The sequence below is a fragment of the Schistocerca piceifrons genome, chromosome 2 (genome assembly GCF_021461385.2).
Source record: "Schistocerca piceifrons isolate TAMUIC-IGC-003096 chromosome 2, iqSchPice1.1, whole genome shotgun sequence".
NCBI lineage: Eukaryota > Metazoa > Arthropoda > Insecta > Orthoptera > Acrididae > Schistocerca > Schistocerca piceifrons.
This window is the reverse complement of record NC_060139.1, coordinates 384832396-384856814: the sequence shown is the minus strand read 5'-3', so window position 1 is coordinate 384856814 and position 24419 is coordinate 384832396. Positions and strand designations below refer to the sequence as shown.

The 24419-nt window shown below is 39.1% G+C and overlaps 1 protein-coding gene across 1 annotated transcript in view; it reads left to right on the top strand.

Annotated features, from left to right (window-relative positions):
* Nucleotides 1-23292, top strand: part of LOC124775748 (DNA polymerase delta catalytic subunit) — a 167545-nt gene extending 144253 nt beyond the window's left edge. The window contains exons 17-19 of the mRNA XM_047250578.1: nt 14478-14607; nt 20902-21166; nt 23095-23292. Coding sequence (XP_047106534.1) covers nt 14478-14607; nt 20902-21166; nt 23095-23191 — 492 coding nt within the window. The 3' untranslated portion in view covers nt 23192-23292. The remainder of the gene's footprint in view (nt 1-14477; nt 14608-20901; nt 21167-23094) is intronic.
* The last annotated feature ends 1127 nt before the right edge of the window (nt 23293-24419 follow it).

Here is a 24419-nt window from a genome sequence, read left to right as displayed (position 1 = left end):
TTCCATATAAGTCCACTGCGATAAGATCTAAAGGTTTTTCCGGAATAATGTTTTGCATCTCTCCACCACGTCTTTGATTGCTCACTTTAACTCTCTGACATTTGTCACAGGTTGCCAATTCTTTTCTTACCTTCTTTCCGATATTGTAAAAATAAAAGTTTTCTTGTCTTTTGAATGCACTTCTGTATCCCACAATGACCAAAACTTTCATGTATGTAAATGATTAGCTTTTCAGCATCTGCCTCTGGCCAACACAGTTTCCAATTACCAGAATCTACATCTGTTCTCCGAAATAAAATCCCCTTATGTAATTTGTAAAATTTATCAAGTTTCTCATACCCCTTCTTGCCTAACATTCTTTGATTAATTTCCAACTTTGATCTAAATTTTGATTTTTTTCTAATTTTGTTACACATAGTTCTAATTGTTTTCTCATTTTCCACCCCTTTCAGGTATCTAATTTTAAATTGTTTTTCCTCCTCTTGTTCAAAAATCTCCTTTTCTCCCCCAATGGGTAACCTTGAAAGTGAATCAGCTACTACATTCTCAGAACCTTTTATGTGCTTGATTTCAAAGTCAAACTGTTGCAGAAATATTGCCCATCTGGTCAATCTACTGTGGTATAATTTGCACTCTTGTAAGTAACTCAAAGCTTTGTGATCCGAAAATACTATGGTTTTATGTCCAGTAAGGTAAATTCTAAATTTTGTAAAAGCCCAGTGAATTGCCAAAAGTTCCTTCTCTGTGACTATAATTTTTCTCATGCTTGAGCAACATTCTGCTTGCAAATGCTATGGTACAATGTATCTTAACTCCATTCTCTACTCTTTCTTGAAATAACTCTGCTCCAAGCCCATAATTACTGCTATCAGTATTCAAACAAAATGGTAAATTAAAATCATGTCTGTGTAATAAGTGTTGCTTCCTCAACTCTTGCTTAATTTTATCAAACTCTTCCTGACAACTTTTATCCCAAACCCAAACAGTGTTTTTCTTAAGTAACTGACTTAAACATGGTGCATTCAGACTCTGATCACTTATATGTTTTCGGTAATAACCACATAACCCAAAGAACGACTTTGTTTTTTAGTCTTAGGAATAGGGATTTCTGAATTTGCTTTAATTTTTTCTGGATCTGCCAAAATTCCCTTGTCTGTGACAACATGACCCAAAAATTTTAATTCAGAAACTGCGAATTTACATTTCTCTAATTTCAGTGTCAACCCACCTTTTTTAAGTTTTTTACAAACTGACTTCAAAATCGAAAAATGTTCCTCCCAATTTTGCCCTGTAACCAAAAAGTCATCTACATAAATTATCAGTTTAGACGCAAGTTCTTGCCCCAGTACATGATCCAAAGCTCTTATAAATTCAGAAACAGAAGAATTTAACCCAAATGGCACAACACAATATTGGTAACTCTTACCATTGTACAAGAAAGCAGTATATTTTCTAGAATTAACCAAAAGTGGTACCTGATGAAAACCCGAGGTTAGATCCAAACTTGACATATATTTTATATCTGTAACTCATCAATATTTTCGGGATGGTCTGTCTGTCTTAACAAAATTTTGTTTAAGTGTCTTAGAGTCCAAAACCAATGTTACTCCACCATCTTTTTTCGAAACTACTACTAGAGGATTATTATATGCACTGATACTCCTTTCTATTATATTATATCCTTCCATCTTTTTCAGCTCTTTCTCAACAGCAGGTCTTTTTGATATTGGAATATTGTATGGTTTTATGAAAAATGGTTCATGAGGTTTTACCTGAAGCTCACACTGATAACCCTTTACCCTACCATGTATGTCACTGAAAACATCACTGTATTCCCACAGCAGATTTTCTAACTGTTGTTTTTGCTTCCCAGATAAATTTTGTGTTTCTGAAATTTTCAAATTTACTAAATTCCCAAATTCAACTTCATCAGTATCAAATCTACGAATTTCAATATTCTCCAATCTATTTTCTTTTAGTAAATTGATACTGTTGAAATTTCCATTACTCTGATCACCAAGTGTGTTCACAAAATTTGTCTGAATATATTCCCTTTCACTAGTTTCTATCAAAAGTTTTCTTCCAACCCAATCAAATTCTGTATTTACTTTTACTACCCAATTCATACCCAAAAGAAAATCCTCATTAAATTCCTGAATTACAAAACATCCATGTGTGAACAACTTGCCTTCAATTAAAAATGTCACTAAAGCCTGGCTTTTTGCCAATTTATTGCTCTTCCCAGTAGCACCTTTTATCTTTACACCAACAACTGGCATTTCAACATAATCTTTCCCCGCTTTCAATTTCTTGCTTAACCTTTCAGATATTCCCGAGATCTCACTTCCTGCATCAATTAAACATTTACCAATCCATGACCCAATTTGAACTTTTATATAAGGACTGCAAAATTGATCACTTTTCTCAGAACCTGTATCCTCATGTAATAAATCACTTTCAATTTCCCCAAACCTATACTTATCAGAATCATATGGTATACCATTATATGTATTATTTGTCACAGTTATAAAATTTGCACAAGATACAAAATTGTCATCAGTACTCTCCATTATCTCAAATAGCCAAGAATTTTCATCCAAATCACATTGTATACTATTGAAGTACTTATCCTTCAGCTTTTCAAAAATAAAATATCTTTTTCCACCACTCAGGATATACAGTTTCACATACATTAATAAGCATCTTTCGAAAGTTCTTGTCAAAAGAAATAGTTTCACTGTTCAGCCATAGATTCATAAGAAATGTGTGTGTGTGTGTGTGTGTGTGTGTGTGTGTGTGTGTGTGTGTGTGTGTGTGTCATTAGTATCTGTAAATGTTTCACTTAGGCTAGAAGTTGTATATGTGTCATCATTATTTGTGTAGTCAGATTCTTTACCAACAACATCAAAATTCACACTTTCACATACACCCTGCTTGCGAGCCTTATTCATCCTGGTAACATCCCTGAGAATTTCTGTAATATTCTCACTATTTAATCCATTTTCAACCATGTGTATACCCAACTCCCTATTTAAACTAATGAAACACCTTTCCTCAACACCATCATCAATGCCATTACCATCATTACCAACTTTATCATCAACATCATTATCATTATACATGTTCAGGTCATACACATTCAAATTATCCCCCAAAATATGATTTCCCCTTTCTAAAGCTACCAGATCCCTTTCACCAATATTTTCATTCTCACAGCATGCATTCTCTCTTTCATTCACACACGTCTCTGAACTACTATAAATTACATCATCTGACAGTGTTGTTCTTTTTTGCACAAGTGTAAAACTCTGTCAAATTAAATGAATCCCAATTACTTTTATCTACTGTATGTTCTTGTGTACTGAAAATTTTATCTTTATCAATATCATCATTATTTTCCTCTTGAAATTTCTTCAATAAGTAACAACTAATAACCTCATGTGATAGTTTAGGTTTGGAACTGTCATGGTTGGGTTTATGATAGTCACGTCCATTGGTCCTTTCATCATGCTCACCTTCTGCCTCGACCTTGCGGACCTTCAAGGGGGCGTCTACTCGTTTTTTATTTCCTGAATTACAACTGGTTCCTGTTTGAACTGCTGATTGTGGTTCTGCCAATGTCTCTGATCAACATTTCTGTTCCCATTCCTATGCCAAACATAGTTTCTATTGTACTGATCTCTAGCAAAATTTCTGTGATTTTGATCCCTAAAGTGTTCTCTATTTTGTTGATTATTTCCGTGAAAATGTTGTTCTTGTTTTGGATGAAAATTATGGTCCTTCTTTTGAAAATTGTTATATCCCCCTGAAGTTTGACTGACACCATGATAATTGTTTTGTTCCCTTTTTTGAAAGTTGTCATTTCCCCAATTTTGAGCATTACCTTTCTGAGTAATCCCACTGTGTGTTCTTGTTGTTACCCTATCCAACTTTTCAATATAATTGAGAAACTGCTCAACATTACTATCAGGACAATGAACTAAACTCAACTGCATTGCTGATGGCAATCTTCTCTTTAAGGTATCAATTTTGATTAAGTCATCCAAAGGTTTTGTTAAATGAATAAGTTTTTGAAGTTCACTTTTGCAAAATTGTTTCATGCTCCCATCTGATTCTCTATAGTTTCTCCCATTCAAAAATTCACTTTTGATTCTAGTTTGTTTAAGATCATCCCAAAAATTTTCCAGAAATTTTGATTCAAATTCTGAAGAGGTCATCCCCACAGTTACAATCTGGTTTGCCCAAGTCAAAGCTTCCCCTTCAAGAATTTTTTTAATTTTCATATCATCTGGTGAGTGAGGTAAAAAAACAATCCTTACAATACTGTATAAAATCAACGGGGTGTAAGGGTCCATCTACCGAAAAGTGCTTCACTGGAATATTAAATACAAGACTGCATGTGTTGACATTGTGATTTTTGCTTTGAAATTCAGTGTCAAAACTTTCAAGTTTCTCGCTAAGTTCTTCGACAGATTTTTTGTTTTCTAAATCACTGCATTCTACTTTTTTTTCTAGAGTAACCGAACGATTGTCGGTTTTTTGTTCTACATTTTTTACTAAAACTTTTGTGTTCTCATCCAAATTTTTAATTTCCCCTTTTATCTCATTAAAATCAATTAAATTTCTTTCCCTATCTGCCAGTAACTCATTTTTTACAGTCTTACTTTCATCGCTCAATTTAGCATCAATTTCATTTATTTTGCTTCCACAGATTCAGTTTTTTCCTCAATACTGCCAACTCTGTTCGAAAGATCACCCACTTGGGTATTGACTGCTTGGACTTGCAACAAAATGTTATCAATTTTTTCATCCCACTAAGTCTTATTGTCGTCAACTGATTGTTTAATTTCTTTCGTGAAATTTACAAGAAAACTTTTTAAATCAAATTGATCGGTTCATTCTGTTTCATTTGACCTGTCCTGATTTTCGAAGTCTATTAAATTACTACTTTCTACTTTAGGCACAATACTCTCGAAAATCTCATAAGTCATTGTGAAGAAAAGAAATTTATACACAGCAATACAAAACAAGATAAAAATATTGTTTTAACAAAATTGCGGGTTTCGTGACTTATCTGGAGCACTCTTCTACTGTTGCAAATCCATGTTTTCCATCCATGTGATTGTTGACCAAAATTCTTGAAAATTATTTTTTTCTGTCAAAAATTATATTTTTTGCTGAAACATTTCTTCTCCAAAACTTTTACTTCCCGATGAACACAAATACTGTAACACACATTCTGAAAAACTGGTATGAACACACACAAATTTTCTTCTTCGTAGCACTGTTGAAGATCTCGTGAACACAATATCCCAGCTGAGCCCCCAGTTGAAGTATGTTCACTATTTTTATTTACTTAAATTTGGCATATTTCGTGACAGTACCTTTTCCGTAACATGTTTACAAGGCGATATTTGTCTTGGCTTCAGTTGTCTAGTGGAAGTATGATTCCACAATGCAGTTTTGTTGGCTGCAGAAATGACCTGGTTCAATGCGTTTGCCTCATTTTTGGTGCTTCAAATACCATTTCTTCGAATGTGGTTTCTTCTTAAAGTTTATATAAAAAAATAGTAACATAATTCATTTTTTTCTGTTCACTAGCAAATTATTTATAACGGCGACCTGCACATTGTTCTACCGTCAACACACACCAAGAGTTAACTGCCGACTGACTTTAGTCAAAGACGACTCCAGTGTCAAAGACATTTTTTGCTGTTGCAATCATCTACTTGGCTCAGCAACAGTTCTATTGCTATGTTAATACAGTAGGTTCTTCGTGCATAACTGGTTTCAAGTGTGTGTACATGACTAACTGAATTCCTCTAGACACTTTGGAGAACACTTCCAGAGTGGAGAGACACAACTGTACAGTATCATTTACTTTAAAATTCTTGTTCTCCTTTGCTACCTTGTTCTTGACAAATGCCCAAATAAGTTCAATGGAGTTCAGTTCTCAGTACAGTACAGGCAACCACAGAAGCAAAATTTCCTTGTCCACTGATCACAGTATACTTTCCAAAAGGTATTCCTATGCCCTGATGTGTGGTTGCATGTGTTGCAGTAGGCCAGCTCTAGTAAATCCCTAATATGATAGAGCATTGGATGGAAGCTCTACATTATTGCTTTCCATCCATTCAGTAATAGAATCCTTTCTCCATTTCGTAGGTGGATTTTGTGGATACCGGATTCATCATCATGTGATGTGGAGCCTGATCTCAAATAATCGCATATCTGTTTGATAATTTTTCGAGATCGCTTCTAAACCACTCTTTGCAGTGTCTGGCATTCATTTTATAATGATAATCAGCACCTCCTTTTTTCCAATAAAACATCAGCCAGCATTTGCATGAACTCATCTTCGTTCTCAATGTGGCACATTATAATCCTTCTTCTAGAACCAGATGGTGTTTGAATTGTTCCTTTCCAGTCCTTCCATTCCTAAACATATCCTCTGTGATAATTGTACACATTTTCTGATGCGTAAGCCAGTTTTTGTTCCTGCCACCCAAACTCTGTGGAACGATTTGCTCTACACTGGCTCTCATCAGTGGAATTAATACTCCATCCAGTGTTGTGCAGGTGGAAGAGGAGAGGAGCAGAGAAAGGAAAAGACTGGTGGGTGTGTTGGCAGGAAGTGGCACGTAGTGTGGGTGAGGGCATGTGAATTTGGGGGGGGGGGGGGGTGAGAGTGAAAAGGGGTGCAGAAATCGGTGAAGGGTGTGGAGGCAGTAGTTTGACGCTGCGACGATTTCAAGAATGGGGAACATGTTGTAAGGATAACTCCCATCTGTGCAGTTGGGATAAGATAGCCTGTGGCAGGACTGGAATAGAAAGTGCTGGTTGGTGGATTGGCCAGGTTTGCACCTGGGTCTTCCACAGGAATATGATACATGTGGCAAGTGGTTTGGATTGGGAGTGATGGACTAGGTGTTGCAGATGTTGGGTGGGTGACGGGACACGACTTTAGGAGGTGTGGGAAGGATCGGGGGGGGGGGGGGGGATGACCCCAATTTCCAGAGACGGTGATTCATGATCAAAACCCTGACGAAGGATGTGGTTCAGTTCCAGTCCTGGGTGGTATTGGGTGACAAAGGGGGTTCTTCTTTGTAGTTAGTTCTTGGGGGTGTGTGGGGATTGGGTACAGGAAATCTGTTAGCAGACTGGGGAATACTGCCTATCTGTCAAGGCCTTTGTGAGACCTTCAGCATACTGGGTAAGGGACTTCTTGTCACTACATATACACCATCCTTGGGTCAGTTGTACGGGAGGAATTTTTTGGTGTGGAAGGGATGGCAGCTGTCAAAAAGCAGATACCGTTGGTGGATGGTGGATTTAATGTAGACAAAAGTGTGGATCGTGCCATCAGATTGGAGGAAGTCAGTGTCCAGGAAGGTGGCACACTGTGTTGAGGAGGACCCGGTGAAGCAGCTGGGAGAGAAGGTGTTGAGGTTGTGATGGAATGAGGATAGGATGTCTTGACCAAGACCCAATACCGCCTCAGAATGCAACAGCTACATCACATCCTTTATCAGGCTTTTGATTATCTATAGTTACGCCCTGAAATGAGGGACAACTTACCAAAGATCTTTCCCACCCCTTCTAAAGTGATGTTCCATCACCCGCTCAACCTCCACATCATCCTTTTGCATCCCTATATCACTCCCAGTCCCATCCCCTTGCTACAGTGGTCGTATCCCTGTGGAACACTGAGGTGCAAGACTTGCTCAATCTGCCAACCCAGCACTTACTATTCCAGTCCTACCACAGGCTCATCGCACTCCATCAGAGGCCAGGCTTATACTATCCCTTCAGAGGCTGGGCCACATGTGAAATCAGCCTTGTCATATACCAGATCTGCTGCAGCCATTGCATAGCTTTTTATATTTTGGTATGACTACCAACCAGCTGGCCACCAGGATTAATGGCCACCGTCAAACTGTGACCAAAAGCAGAGTAGACCATCTAGTGGCACAACATGCAGTTGAAGATAACATGCTGGATTTCAATGGCTACTTCACAACCCTGGTCATCTGGATCTTCCCCTCCACCACCAACTCTTCTCAATTGTGTAGATGGAGTTATCCTTACAACACATTCTCCACTCCCAAACTCATCCCAGCATTAACCTACAGTAACCTACTCTCCCCACATCCTCCACCCAACAGTTTCCACCTCCTCTGCCCTTTCTTCTCCTCCCAGTTTGCATCTATATACTCTCATTGTGCACTGCTCTCTGCCAATGCAACCACCTGTATTTGCCTTTTCTCTGCTCCTTCCATTTCCCATTCCCCCTCCCACCCCCACAGCATCCCGATGCTGCACCTGGCAGCCTTGTCCTACCACCATCTAGTACCTGCACACTCCACCAGCCTGTGCTGACTTCTCTCTCCCCATCTGCACCCCACTCTGGATTCCTGCCTCCATTGGCCAGGCAGTGTTGCATTCTGGCCACAGCAGCCAGAGATAGGAGTCAAGTGTGCATGAGATATGCTTACTTGTATGAACGTATGTGTGTTTTACTTTCTGAAGAAGGCACTGGCTGAAAGATCAATGTGTAATAGTCTTTTTGTTGTGCCTGTCTGCAACTCAGTGTGTCACCTTTATGGTGAGCAGCAGTCTATCCTTTTCATAATAGTATTGTATCTGTGATGTACAATTAATGTTTGCAAACAAAGTGTGATTATCATGCCATATTTTGTGCTAACTTACATTAACCGTGTACCTTGTTTGGTGGTCCAAGTTTGGTATTATGCAAAAGAATGGAGTCCTGAACACGAGTTCAGTTTCTGAACTAATGTCAAAATTTACCTCCAGTCAACAGTGTTTATAAAATTGGGCCATAATGTTCTGTGCAGGCTGTTGAATATAAGTGTGTCCAATTACTTGACATCTCCCTGTGCTGCTGTTTTGGCCCTAGTTTTATATTCACACTTTCCCTATTAGGTGAGAAAAGAGAAATATTGGTAATGCTCATCCTTTTTACAGTGCTGCAACATTATACCTCTTACAGTGATCATTGTTTTGGTCATGGACTTTAACATTGTTACCTTTCCTCCAAATTGTCTGATACATAAGGTATGGGCAGTATTATAGATAAAATAACTATACGTACCTAATTTGTGGTAGATTAGTTATAACTCTAGGAGATGACATGAAATTGTAAGATTTTTAGAACTAAACTCTGTCCTTATGGAACTGCAACTGCTGTGTTCGGATGCAGGCTGAGTTGGCATCCCTTCACTCCCAGCTTCAGGCAGTGTTGGCTTCGGTCACACAGCTTGAGGCTGTTGTCAATGGGCATCACTGTGGGGGTCCGGATGGGGGTTTGTCGGGGACAGCCAGCTCGTCCCACGCATCCCTCGATCGGACTACAACTGTGGCTGCCCGGGATACTGCCCACATTGAGGCTGATCCCTCACCTGTGGTAGAGTGGGAGGTCGTCTCGAGGTGTGGCAGGGGGCGAAAGACATTCTGGAGGGCTGAACGGAAGGCCTCTCCAGTTTGTCTGACGAACTGGTTTCAGGCTCCGTCTCAGGCTGATACTGATCTTCGGCCGAACATGGCTGCTTGTCCTGTTCCAGAGGTTGCCCTTCAGTCTGCAAGATCCGGGTTGTCGCAGAGGGTGGGCTTACTGGTAGTTGGGAGCTCCAACTTCAGGCGCGTAATGGGGCCCCTTAGGGATATGGCAGCAAGAGAGGGGAAGAAAACCGATTTGCACTCCGTGTGCATACCGGGGGGAGTCATTCCAGATGTGGAAAGGGTCCTTCCGGATGCCGTGAAGGGTACAGGGTGCACCCATCCGCAGGTGGTCACTCATGTCGGCACCAATGATGTGTGTCGCTATGGATTGGAGGAAATCCTCTCTGGCGTCCGGCGGCTATCTGATTTGGTGAAGACTGCCAGTCTCGCTAGCGGGATGAAAGCAGAGCTCACCATCTGCAGCATCGTCGACAGGACTGACTGCGGACCTTTGGTACAGAGCCGAGTGGAGGGTCTGAATCAGAGGCTGTGAGACGGTTCTGCGACCGTGTGGGCTGCAGATTCCTTGACTTGCGCCATAGGGTGGTGGGGTTTCAGGTTCCGCTGGATAGGTCAGGAGTCCACTACACACAGCAAGTGGCTACACGGGTAGCACGGGTTGTGTGGCGTGGACTGGGCGGTTTTTTTAGGTTAGATGGCCTCGGGCAAGTACAGAAAGGGCAGCAGCCTCAAAGGGTGCGGGGCAAAGTCAGGACATGCGGGGACCAAGCAGCAATCGGTATTGTAATTGTAAATTGTCGAAGCTGCATTGGTAAAGTACCGGAACTTCAAGCGCTGATAGAAAGCACCGAAGCTGAAATCGTTATCGGTACAGAAAGCTGGCTGAAGCCAGAGATAAATTCTGCCAAAATTTTTACAAAGGCACAGATGGTGTTTAGAAAGGATAGATTGCATGCAACTGGTGGTGGCGTGTTTATCGCTGTTAGTAGTAGTTTATCCTGTAGTGAAGTAGAAGTGGATAGTTCCTGTGAATTATTATGGGTGGAGGTTACACTCAACAAACGAGCTAGGTTAATAATTGGCTCCTTTTACCGACCTCCCGACTCAGCAGCATTAGTGGCAGAACAACTGAGAGAAAATTTGGAATATTTTTCACATAAATTTTCTCAGCATGTTATAGTCTTAGGTGGAGATTTCAATTTACCAGATATAGACTGGGACACTCAAATGTTTAGGACGGGTGGTAGGGACAGAGCATCGAATGACATTATATTGAGTGCACTATCCGAAAATTACCTCGAGCAATTAAACAGAGAACCGACTCGTGGAGCTAACATCTTGGACCTGCTGATAACAAACCGACCCAAACTTTTCGACTCTTTAAGTGCAGAATAGGGAATCAGTGATAATAAGGCCGATGCAGCATCCCTGAATATGGAAGTTGATAGGAATATGAAAAAAGGGATGAAGGTTTATCTGTTTATCAAGAGTAATAGAAGGCAGATTTCAGACTACCTAAAGATCAAAATGAAAATTTCTGTTCCGACACTGACAATGTTGAGTGTTTATGGAAAAAGTACAAGGCAATCGTAAAATGCGTTTTAGACAGGTACGTGCCGAGTAAAACTGTGAGGGACGGGAAAAACCCACCGTGGTTCAACAACAAAGTTAGGAAACTACTGCGAAAGCAAAGAGAGCTTCACTCCAAGTGTAAACCCAGCCAAAACCTCTCAGAAAAACAGAAGCTAAACGATGTCAAAGTTAGCATAAGGAGGGCTATGCGTGAAGCGTTCAGTGAATTCGAAAGTAAAATTCTATGTACCGACTTGACAGAAAATCCTAGGAAGTTCTGGTCTTACGTTAAATCAGTAAGTGGCTTGAAACAGCATATCCAGACACTCTGGGATGATGATGGCATTGAAACAGAGGATGACACGCGTAAAGCTGAAATACTAAACACCTTTTTCCAAAGCTGTTTTATAGAGGAAGACCGCACTGCAGTTCCTTCTCTAAATCCTCGCACAAACGAAAAAATGGCTGACATCGAAATAAGCGTCCAAGGAATAGAAAAGCAACTGGAATCACTCAACAGAGGAAAGTCCACTGGACCTGACAGGATACCAATTCGATTCTACACAGAGTACGCGAAAGAACTTGCCCCCCTTCTAACAGCCGTGTACCGCAAGTCTCTAGAGGAACGGAAGGTTCCAAATGATTGGATAAGAGCACAAGTAGGCCCAGTCTTCAAGAAGGGTCGTCGAGCAGATGCGCAATCCTATAGACCTATATCTCTGACGTCGATCTGTTGTAGAATTTCAGAACATGTTTTTTGCTTGCGTATCATGTCGTTTTTGGAAATCCAGAATCTACTCTGTAGGAATCAACATGGATTCCGGAAACAGCGATCGTGTGAGACCCAACTCGCTTTATTTGTTCATGAGACCCAGAAAATATTAGATACAGGCTCCCAGGTAGATGCTTTTTTCCTTGACTTCCGGAAGGCGTTCGATACAGTTCCACACTGTCGCCTGATAAACAAAGTAAGAGCCTACGGAATATCAGACCAGCTATGTGGCTGGATTGAAGAGTTTTTAGCAAACAGAACACAGCATGTTGTTATCAATGGGGAGACGTCTACAGACGTTAAAGTAACCTCTGGCGTGCCACAGGGGAGTGTAATGGGACCATTGCTTTTCACAATATATATAAATGACCTAGTAGTGTCGGAAGTTCCATGCGGCTTTTCGCGGATGATGCTGTAGTATACAGAGAAGTTGCAACATTAGAAAATTGTAGCGAAATGCAGGAAGATCTGCAGCGGATAGGCACTTGGTGCAGGGAGTGGCAACTGACCCTTAACATATACAAATGTAATGTATTGCGAATACATAGAAAGAAGGACCCTTTATTGTATGATTATATGATAGCGGAACAAACACTGGTAGCAGTTACTTTTGTAAAATATCTGGGAGTATGCGTGCGGAACGATTTGAAGTGGAATGATCATATAAAATTAATTGTTGGTAAGGCGGGTACAAGGTTGAGATTCATTGGGAGAGTCCTTAGAAAATGTAGTCCATCAACAAAGGAGGTGGCTTACAAAACACTCATTCGACCTATACTTGAGTATTGGTCATCAGTGTGGGATCTGTACCAGATTGGGTTGACGGAGGAGATAGAGAGGATCCAAAGAAGAGCGGCGCGTTTCATCACAGGGTTATTTGGTAACCGTGATAGCGTTACGGAGATGTTTAGCAAACTCAAGTGGCAGACTCTGCAAGAGAGGCGCTCTGCATCGCGGTGTAGCTTGCTCGCCAGGTTTCGAGAGGGTGCGTTTCTGGAGGAGCCATCAAATATATATTGCTTCCCCCTACTTACACCTCCCGAGGAGATCACGAATGTAACATTAGAGAGATTCGAGCATGTACGGAGGCTTTCAGACAGTCGTTCTTCCCGCGAACCATACGCGACTGGAACAGAAAAGGGAGGTAATGACCGTGGCACGTAAAGTGCCCTCCGCCACACACCGTTGGGTGGCTTGCAGAGTATAAATGTAGATGTAGAAGAAAGTAAAGGTGTGAAATTAAGAGCAACTGCCAAAGAGAAGAGGAAAAGCTCTGCATACTATAGGGAAGAATAGAACTTAGTAAAGTAAACATTAAAGCTGAAATAAGATTAGAGAGCTAGAAATATTAATAAATATGGATGACTGCATGGCCTGTGAGGTAAATGAGAACAGATCATCAACATGATTACCATAGTGGAAACACCAAGTCCTCGTTGTTGGGGAGGGTACACAGATATATGTCATCCTGGAGGAAAGTTCCCCTAGTTGTCAGTTGATAATAAGAGAGAGGTACGGCAACTGTTATGTTACCTGTTGACGTGGTTGGTACAACCTTCAGCAGATGCAGTACTTCAGTGTGGAAACCTCCGCACTATCTTTCTCTAATAAGGCATTTCTCTGCTAAAAATGTCATGATAGTTTCCCCTGATTAAAATATTCTAGATCTAATATAGAACACCTCCCAAATTAGGATCTCGAGGCAGGGTCTCCTCAGCAGGAGCTCTCACACAAAAGGAAAATGCCAATTAATGTAATGCTATATTGCAAGGGTACTATGCAAACTACTAAATCCAATGGTAGAAATGGAAAAGATACAGGTAGATATTTTAAGAATCAACAATAATATGGAAAGGATAGATTTCAACATATAAAGGAGGTGTTGATTTGCAGTTGGGCACAATGAAAAAGAGTGCTTAAAACATTTCAGCATTCAGACAAAGCCCTTTAGAAGTAGAACTCTCACAAATTCAAACAATAACTCACACACACATGGCCACTGTCTCTGGATGCTAAGGTCTTGGTTCCTGACTCCCTTTGCCAGTTGCTAAATCCTATAACAACATGATGCTGTAAAATTTATAAAATTTGGGAAAATGTGTTTAAGGCAGAAGATTGCTATCACCAAAAGAAGGTGTGGTGACCATTGGACAAGAACTTAAGAAAAACCTAAAATCATTTAGCTCCTGGATGAAGTCCCTATCAGAGTTCTCTCTTTCTAACGAGACACACAAATACTGCATAGCCCATATTGTACTCATTAGATTGCACACTCTATCAAAGTACAATTTAGACAAATTGAAGAGTTCAAGGAATCAACAAGTAGGAGATTTTTTTGGAAAGAGAGGTATGACTGACAAATGATGTGTTGTTTCCTTGATGTTTTTGTGTCCTGCTAAAATAGTTTATTCATTTAATGTAATTTGAATGAAACTTCGTCTCAATGGCGTGCTCATAAATTCAGCTAATCTTAGAGTATGTTGAGACTGTAATACTTTAGGAATATTATCATGCAATGTAATCTTATACTTTTTTGAACTAGTACTCTTCTTTTGATTCTCTTATGTTTTTGATGATAAAAATTTTAAATTATCAATGTGTATTTTTTACGCAGAACAGTTAATTTTTTAAAATGATGTCCTTTTTGCTCCAGGACCCAATCTATGTGCTGGAGAACAATATACCTATAGATTCAAGTTATTATTTGGAAAACCAGTTGTCAAAGCCACTACTGAGAATATTTGCTCCGATACTGGGAGATAAAGCTGAATCTATATTATTGCGTGAGTAAAGTCTTTCAGTTGAGTTATGTAGCAAAATAAATTGGCTTCACAGGAAACCTGGTCACTTGTAATTACAGCCATTCAGCTGGTATGTACTGCAGAATAACTGAATTGTTTCTTCAAAATAACTGTTTTAAATAGAATTAATTTTGTAACTAACAAATCTAAATTTGGGTGTATCCACAATGGTAATTCATATAAACTTTATGCCAAATACACATTAAGTTTCTTTCTATAATTTTACTGTGGAGTGAATGAGTGTGTAGTGATTCTTAGTTTTAGGTGGCATATATTTATGAAGTAGGAAATAAAAATCAAAAATGGGCAGATGAGAATGATTACACTTTGCCCTGATGGTATGTGCTAGCCTTAATACTCATAAGCAAAGTCAGAAGTGTTATCTGCAGAAAGTGTTGTGTGCCATTCTGCATAATATGCACAGATTTGATTCATGGACAGACGTTTATCTACTCATTGTTTATGAGAAACTTTAGGTAACAGCCCTTTGATTTTTATGTTTGGTGCAGTGTGGGGGATATATGGTGGAGTCATAGTGATGGGTATATGTGATAGAGTACCAGTGAGAGTATATTGAGGAAAAAGACCTTGTTTCACAAAGCGCCTAGCATCCAGTGTTCGTTGGTCTATTGATTACTCATATGATTTTGAATGCATCCCTGTTGGTTTTTGAACTTTTTTGATCAAATCCTAAGTTGATTTCTGAATGAATCGTAAATTGATTTTTGAATGCGTGCATAGTGTATGTATGTGATGTCTCTGCCAGGAGAATTCCCGTCGCATCTAGAAAAATACTTTCCTGCAGACAAAAGAGGACAGGTCTATACGAGCTGAGCGAATAAATCCGAAAGGGTGAATGACAATCGCTGTTTATGTGGTTGACTGGGTTTGCAAATCATCAGCGTTATAATTACTAGCGAATTCCATAGATTCAGGCTGCGAGAGTGTAAATAAATGACTAACAGGAATAACAGGCAACTAAGATTACGTGTTGTCTTCTCCGTGTATCCAAGAAAATGAAATTTTGACAGAAAATTTTTGGCCAGTCCAGTACACCACAATCCCCGGCTAGCAGCCGCTAAAGTTCTATTCTGGGAGTAGCACGGAAAACGCGTTGTACAAGCACTTAATAACACGTAACCGGAGAACAAATGCTGGAGAACTAAACCAGTGATTGTGGCAGGGTTAGTGAAGTTAACCAGAGAATAAATTTTGACACTGGCAGGAGTAGTTACAGAATTAGTGATGACAAGATTGTTTGTTAGAAGGCCTAATGGGCTTTTGATCTTGGTACTTCCTGAATTATATTTTGTGGTGTTATAAAAATGACCATTTGTGCCAAAACAGTCTCGTTTATTTGGTGTGTGTAACAACTGCTGCAATATTAGGCAGGCCTATTTCGTTTTATCTAGCAGACAGTGACAAAATACACGTAATCAGATCGAGAAACCACACCAGTCTTGGGTACTATTTGTATTAACAGCTTTTCTGGTATTAGACAACGACATTTTGTTTTTTCATATAGCAAAACGTTGGCGAACTTTGATGGCGTAATAGATTCTTTCCCAGAAAGGAAAGTACACCATATAAAGCTGTGGCAAGATTACAGAGAGAAAAAAGCTAGGACTTAAGGATTGAAGAAATGTGTACTGTCTTGCTTGTCTCTTGTCTTTACTTGTTTTATGTATCCTATATATATAATTTTATGTCACACAGAACAGCAAGTTATTAGCTAATAGGCAGTAAAGACTGCAAATTTTCTGAAGAGTTCTTGTTCTCCCGGTTACAAATAATCCCATCCACTATTAATTGCGAGATTTTTATTTAAGCAGGGCAGGTGTCAAACCGGCCGACTGGGAGCAGGAGAGGCACCACAGGACATTTTAATTTCCGCTGGCCTGAATACAGTTTGATGGCACCCATTACAAAATATTACATGTTTGAATTCCACAGAGCGAAATACAGAGAAGTGCGATGGAAGAATATTGTGTGAAGGGGCGTGGCACTGCACTTCGGCACACTTAAGACCAAATAACATGTCTTATGTTGCCTTGATCATACATGCTTTATGTATCAGACACTTCAGAAAGACATGCGCTACAATATGAAGATATTTTTGAAAAGTCCATTTTTTTTAAATTTTTGGCGTCCTACTTCAAATGCTCGAGGGGTGGGTAGCGCCACTACCTAATATTGGCCCAGTTCGGAAATATCGTAGATCCGGACCTGGTGAACAGAGCAGTCTAAAAAAAGTTGTAGTGGGGAGGTGGTAGCTTCCACGTGACCTGTGTTTACGTTAAGTAATTTTGCTGTTTCTTCTTCGTTTATTGCTCTCACGTCAAATGAAAACAAAACGGATTTCTGTGCTCGGGAGCTATCAAGTGAATTAAAATACATACTCATAATTACGGAAGGCTAAAATAAGTTATTAGTTTCAGATTTTATTTTGTTTCTACTTTTCTGACAGTCAAGCGTTAATCACCTTGCAGAACAATGAAGTTATCTTTGTCGGTTTGTTAAAGAAATTTGACTTTTGAAGTTATCTTTGTCGGTTTGTTAAAGAAATTTGACTTTTTTATAAATCTTTTCTGCTGAGGCAGTCAGTTTATTTGAAACAAAGTGTTTAATTCGACACTATTGCCTAGTTTCAACTGTTCGCTACATTTCAAGTGCACGTTTTCATCGTCTAGCGTGTATGGCATTATGCCATAATAAAGAACCAAACATGAGATCATCTGAATCTGAACATACGAATGTGCACTTGATGTCGAATTATGCATTTTAGTAGGGTTCACAAAATTCCCATGCTCTTGGATTATCCTCTAACGTCTTGTTTCTTTTATGACATAATGTAAGATCTTTTAATGTTTTACACGTACAGGCTTCCTGCATCACCGTAGCTGCGCAAGCACCGCGACGCCTGTCTTCTGGCGCAACTGCTGAAATGAATCTAACAGGTCACAGGAAAATAATCCGAATGGTTGTTTGAAAAGCGTTACTTTCAAGTAAAGTAAATTTCCTTTTACACAAGATGAACTCTGTGCGCGAATGTCCGATGAATTTCTTAAATCACAGAGCGTTTGACTTTCATTCAAAATTCAAATCTTTGAGAACGACCATTTAGAGTATTTTCGACCCCATAAGATCAGATGTTTATGTCGTTGTTAAAAAAATTTACTGGCACATTTCTGTGATGTATGTTGAAGTGTAACACACACAAAAAAGATCAACATTACGTGTGAGAACCCAGCTTCTCTTGCAGCTTATTAATCTTAGAGGCCAATATTATAGGGTACGTGAAAGCTTTTCTTTTCTTTTAGCAACAATATATATATTAATTTAAACCATTACCTTTCCCTATTTGTGTGTTCGCGCTACTTAACAGAGATGTCTCTATTGGCTGACTACATCACATTTCCTATGCTCTGAATATCCACTGTCATCGGCTGGCGAGATCGCTTGACATGAGCTACGACCAGCTTACAAAAGCACATCGCACAACCATTGAAAGGATTGATAAGTTTTACAGTTCTGAGCAAAAATTATACTGTTACTTAACATGGAAAAAGTGTATTTTCATCCGTTAGAAAGTGTATTTTTAACCGGGAAATCCGGGAATTTTTTTTCCTCGTCCATGTATACACCCTGGTCTAACTTGTTTAGGCAGGGAGCGAGTGGCTGCTCTCTTGCACACTATGGAATTTACTAATGACCTTCTGACATCATATAAAAACATTCTTCGGGAAATCCTCTCATTGTTATTATTTGCGTATATGATGAAGGTATTAATGCAAGCAATGTCAATCATTCGGAAAAATAGGCCAAGTGGCCAGCGTCTAGTTTTTCATGAGGTTGAATAAGTAGCGAACATTTCCTCTATTGTGTCCACACATGTTTTGGTCTTATTTTACATTCTTATAATTTCTGATTTCTTTTACGCCCCAGTGTTAGTGTCGATGGCTCCGTCATGATGCAAAGATGAAAGGAGATTTAACGTTTTTGCCCTTCTTTGGCACTTATGAAACTATAGTGATATCCTTTCTGAATCCAAAAAGGGTGCTGGTGCTTCTAAGTTCACGACCTCTCGTGCAAACAAAGTCTGGAGGTAGCTCCCTCTTATTCTTTCTAAGAGTTCCTACTACTGTAAATTTCTTTTTGAGGAGCTCTTCAGCCAGTGGTATGGAACAAAACCAGTTGTCTTGTGTCACATTGCATCCTGTATCTTCGATTGGCCGTACAAGTCTATTTACTTTGTCCTTAAGTGAGTTTGACAGTGCAAAGGGATCCTCTGGCTCCCAACACAGATTTCCATCCCCAAAGAATACCATGTTCTTGCGTCACACAAGGTGAAAATTTTCAAACCATATTTCGCTGACTTGCTTGGTATTTACTGTCGGAAAATGCATTTGCCTCTAAATGCAACCAGTTGTTCATCCCCTGTTGTATATTCAGACACAGTATAATTACTGACGCAGTTTGACATGAATAATTCAAACACTTCTCTGAATGCAGCCGGGCAATAAAGTTCTTTACACTATAGTCCGTCTCGAATATCACGAATCTCAAACAACGCAACAAGAAACGAAAGTGCCGTAAACTCATTGTTGCACAAAATATTGCAATTCCAAAACCATTTGTGTCCCATAAGTCTTCCAGATTTTGGCGTCCTGCCCTATAATGCCTAGTCAGTATCAATAGACCCAGAAGAGATTTGATTTCTTCCTCATTTGTTGGTTTGGCATCACGGTCTCTAGTGGAATTTGATGTAATGCGTTGTATGTAAATGTTTGGGCATGATGTAATCGTTCTAATTATTACAGCATTTGTAAATATCGAAAAACAGTCCACAGCAGTTTTTACAGATTTTGGGATAGCTTTCACACCAGGGAGATGAATAATGAGGTCCACACTTCTAGTTCATACGTTGCAACTACAACATTTTTTCATCCATTTTGTAACCTTGTCCTTTCCAATAAAAAAAGTCGTGCTTGTTTTCACTATCCTCTGCACTTACTTGCGGTTCCAGTTCCAGGCTGTCTTTGTCCTCCGTTTCTGTGTCACTGTGATGAGAGATAACTTCACAACTGTCTGTTTCCTCTTCTTCTTCTTCTTCTTCTTCTTCTTCTTCTTCTACAAAAGTTTTGTCCAAGAGGTCTTCCAGAAGCTTCCGCACTCTTTCTTGTTCTATTTCGTAACAATACATATCTGTTTTAGCTGCACAAAGCGACAAAATACCAGCAGCTTCTACGGAACAGAACTGTGCACTTTCTCGCACCACTGCAACATAAAGAGTCTCGCAGGGTGCCGACAACACCTCAAGGCTCATTATTGTGTGTTTTCTTGGAACTTGCACTTCGATTGTAGATTCTATTGTTACTCAAAGCTTTCATATTACGCCCTAGAAAGGTAGCAAAGAACATGACATTATACTCCTATCCATTATGTAATAATCTTGATAAGGATGACTGGGGTGTTCTGAACACCCCGCTCTACCGCTTAAGCGTTAAACAGTGTCACATAAGACACCAGCTGACAACATTATGTCATTTAAATTTTTACATAATCTGATTGATGAATTTAAAAGAAAAACATTATGTGGAGAGATTCGTTTTGAACCCAGGTTGAGATAGATGTGTTATTATTCTTGCAAACTTAATCTTTTAGAGTACCTTTGTTAAGGAGGTAGGTAGTGAGACTTGTCAGTTATTAATAATAATATGTCTCACTAGCTTGCTTTTAAAGTGGTCAGACAAAATAGCATATCCTGTGATACAATGCATTGCATATTGGACTTGTTTATCTTTGAGGAACAGAACTTTAGTTAATTACTTGAAATATTGGCAAGATGATTGGTTTTGAGAAAGTTTATTTCATTCTTAATTTGTTGGCAGAACATAGAGTAATGTATGTATAATACATTTTTTCTTGTATGTATTCTATTGCTTTATCCCTTGGATTGTGCATGCCAAACTTCTGAAGTCCTTCAAGGAAGTGATTAATATTAAACACATTAGCTACTTGAATGCTGTGATTTATAATTTTGGTTGTTTGCTGTGTAACAAAATCTTCGCATTCCTTAATTGATTTCGCAGTTCCTCTTTTTAATTATTGTCCATATAAATTTACTTTTATTATTTGAATTACTGATTCCGGGTGTTAGTTTATATTATTTATAATAAAAATTTATCTGAAATTGCTTCAGTCAAACAAACACACATTAAAAATTAAGGATTAATTACTGTCATGTGCTAAGAAGGAAATTAATATTCCCCCCAGGTGGAGATCACACTCGAACAAAGGCTTTGGTAACATCTCGTGTTGGAGCACTGGCAGCTTTCACACGCCGTAAAGAAACTTGCATTGGTTGCAAGGCAGTTCTGCAAGATACATCCGCTTTATGCAGCCACTGTCGGAAAGATGAAGTGAAACTGTACCAGCAAGAACTGTTTCGTCTGCAATCACTAGAGGAACAGTTTTGTCGCTTGTGGACTCAATGCCAGCGATGTCAAGGAAGTTTGCATGAAGAAGTCATTTGCACAAGGTTTGTAAAAGGAAACTACAATGCAAACTTAGTGATATTTAATTTCATAATTCACATTTTATATTCACATATCATTTGATACCTTATTGACTTTGCATTAGGATATCTCCCTGTTGACTTCCTTTCCCAATGATTGTACATAATACTCATATTGATTATTTTTTACCCCACTTTATACATTAGCATAAAGCAAAACATAATTTATCCCCCGTGTATTATGACCTTTCTAAAAACTAAAAATATCCTCTGTAGAACCTGAAAAATATGAATGCAGAGAATGGATTTTACAAGCTGTGGGCCAATAGAACACAAGATCTCTTTGATAATTAAGAAAAATAGTCAAACATAAAAGTAGCTTTGTGAATGCCTTGGGCGAGTGTTATAAGATGAAAACTATTTACACTATATATGAATAAATCAGTACCTAATATTGCCACCATTACAATATAGAGACGCTATAAAGTGTATCAAAATTCTGGAAGATCTGCAGAGAATTGGCGCTTGGTGCTGGGATTGGCAGTTGCTATTCAAGACAAACAAATTTAATGCATTGCATGTAAATACCAATGATTGTTTGATTACACAATTGCCAAGCAGTTCTACAGTCAGTCATGTCCACTAAATATCTGAGTGTATGCATACAGATTTAAAGTGGAACAATGGTGTAAAACTAGCTGTAGGAAAGGTAGAGGCCACACAGATTCATTGGAAGAATCTTCAAAATACTAGCTCATCAACAAGTGTAGTAGCTCACATAACCTCTTTTGGCCAATACTTGTCTATTGCACCTCAGTCTGAGACCTAGAGGAAATAGAGAAAATACAAACAACAGCACGTCTCATCATAGGTTAATTTAATAAGCACAAAACTGTGTGGAGAACTTCATCCATCTCCAGTGGGGCACTGGTTTACATATATCTTGATACAACACAGAACGTAAAATTAGAGTTTTTAGCTCAGACATTGGCATACTAATTGTCACTTTTTCCACACAACGTTTGCAGCTGAAACAGGGAAGTGACAGTAGTGGACAAGTACCCTCCTCATGCACTGTAAGGTGGCTTGCAAAGTATGTAGACTTCGCAATGAAATTTTTCAACCAATGTCTGCAGATTTCAAATTGTGGCTCGAAATACTGCTGCTGTTCCTGCTACAGTTATTGTAAATCATGTGATAAATCAGTGTAGAGGATAGAAATCGGAGCTAATAACACAAACAAGGTGCGGCACACCAAAATTTGCTAAGGTTATGAAAGTCGTCACATACCAGCATTTTATGATATGTAACTGACAGTGAGCCAACTAACATTTGAAAGAGTAAGATCTGGATTTCTTGGAGCAGGAAGTGCCCAGTTGATAACCAAAGAGGTGGAGGAAGCTTTAATTTTGAAAGTGTGTTTATTTAAATCATAAACAACATTCCTAGGCCAGTATGACTTGTGATATTCATTTTCTAACAGGTAACTCCACGTGTTCCCGTGGTAATGACAGTGACACGCAAAGTGCCCTCCGCCACACACCGTTGGGTGGCTTGCGGAGTATAAATGTAGATTTAGATGAACCCTGGTGTAGTGATGTTAACCCCAAAATTCTGTTTCGTAATGGTTTCAATGGATTACAAATATGCAATCAGTTCCAGCTAATTTTGATGTATGGAAAGAATAGAGCAAGTGCCTAAAGCCTGTGTATTGTTAGCTGTCTCACTGTCAGTTACGTATCATAAAATGTTGGTACTGAAGAATAATTAAAGAACAACTGTAAGGTGTTAATTAAGACTGATATTAAGTAAGTGCATGTCCATTTGTACTTCACAGTTCTTTCCCAGTTTTGTGTCAAACCCTGAAATACATATATTTAACATTGAATTGGATTATATTTGTATGAACACCATTGTTAATATATATTTTATTTATTTATTTTTTCCTCCAGTCGAGACTGCCCCATATTCTACATGAGGAAGAAAGTACAAATGGATCTCGTCACTCAAGACCGAGCACTTCAAAGATTTGGAAACCCCACTTGGTGATGTTGATGGCAACGTAAACTAATGTTGTCTCACCCTGACTGAATATTGTAAATATGTTTGTATAATATCTAACATTTATTAAAGTGACTTATTTTGAATTATTTCTAACAGCTTCGTTATTGGTTGCATCCACCCCTCTTCCGTTCATTGCTACCTTTTTGGTTCGACAGTTTGTATAGAAAGGCTGTGACTGACTTTTAAAGTTCGGTGGCTGCCTTGGTGTCTAGGGTATGGCCGATGAAACAAAACAACTGTACCACAGTGTGGGTAATGTCTGTTGCACAGTTGTTTAGCTGCTGTTAGTATAATGACATGTTTACTAAAAGTTCTAACAAGAATTCATGAAGCTGTTTTACAGAGTTAAAAGTCCAGACTCATTCTCTTATGTGTCAGTTCCAACACTACCTTCTTGCAATTGTGTCTGGGATCACACTGTATGTAATATTGCATCCTCTCACATACTGTGTTTTACAGGTTGACTCAAATTTCACAATGTTGCAAGCACATATAGTTAATTTCTCTAGTGTACAGAATTTCAAAATGTTGTTGATCACTACACAAGATACGCTGCATTATTCATTTAGGAAAAAGGTACTCCAGATCTACTTCAGACCTCTGATAAAATTAGAGAGAGACTGAAAAGCTGCACTGTTTATTTCACCATACAAGTCTGCTCAAATACTACAAGCCGTGCTAGCCTGTTAATAGTTTCACCAGATTGTTGAAGAAAGGTTTACATAGCACCACAAAAGCATATCAAAACCAACAGCAATGGTATACAACATGAAAGCTTCAGCGTACAGTTGCACTGGCTGCCACTCAGAAAGAAGACAGCTTGGATGATAATAGAGTGCTTCTAATGTTCCTAGTCTGGCAACCACAAACAGAAGCACATTATCCAGTTCTCTAAACAATAAAGTGGAATGTGCAAGAGACATTTGTGTATACCACTAACTGCTTGTCTCATCAAGGCACACTGGGCAACACATCAGTGAAGATTGCAAAGGCTGACACTTAAAACAGATCCCTGTGGCACACCGTTCTCCTGGACGGGGGAGGAACTATGAGAGGCCGCGACTTGCATGCGGAAGGTACGATACGACAGAAAATTGTGGATAAAGATCGGCAGAGGGCCCCGAAGACCCCATTCATGTAGCGTAGAAAGGATGTGATGGCGCCATGTCGTATCGTACGCCTTCCGCATGTCGAAAAAGACAGCGACCAGGTG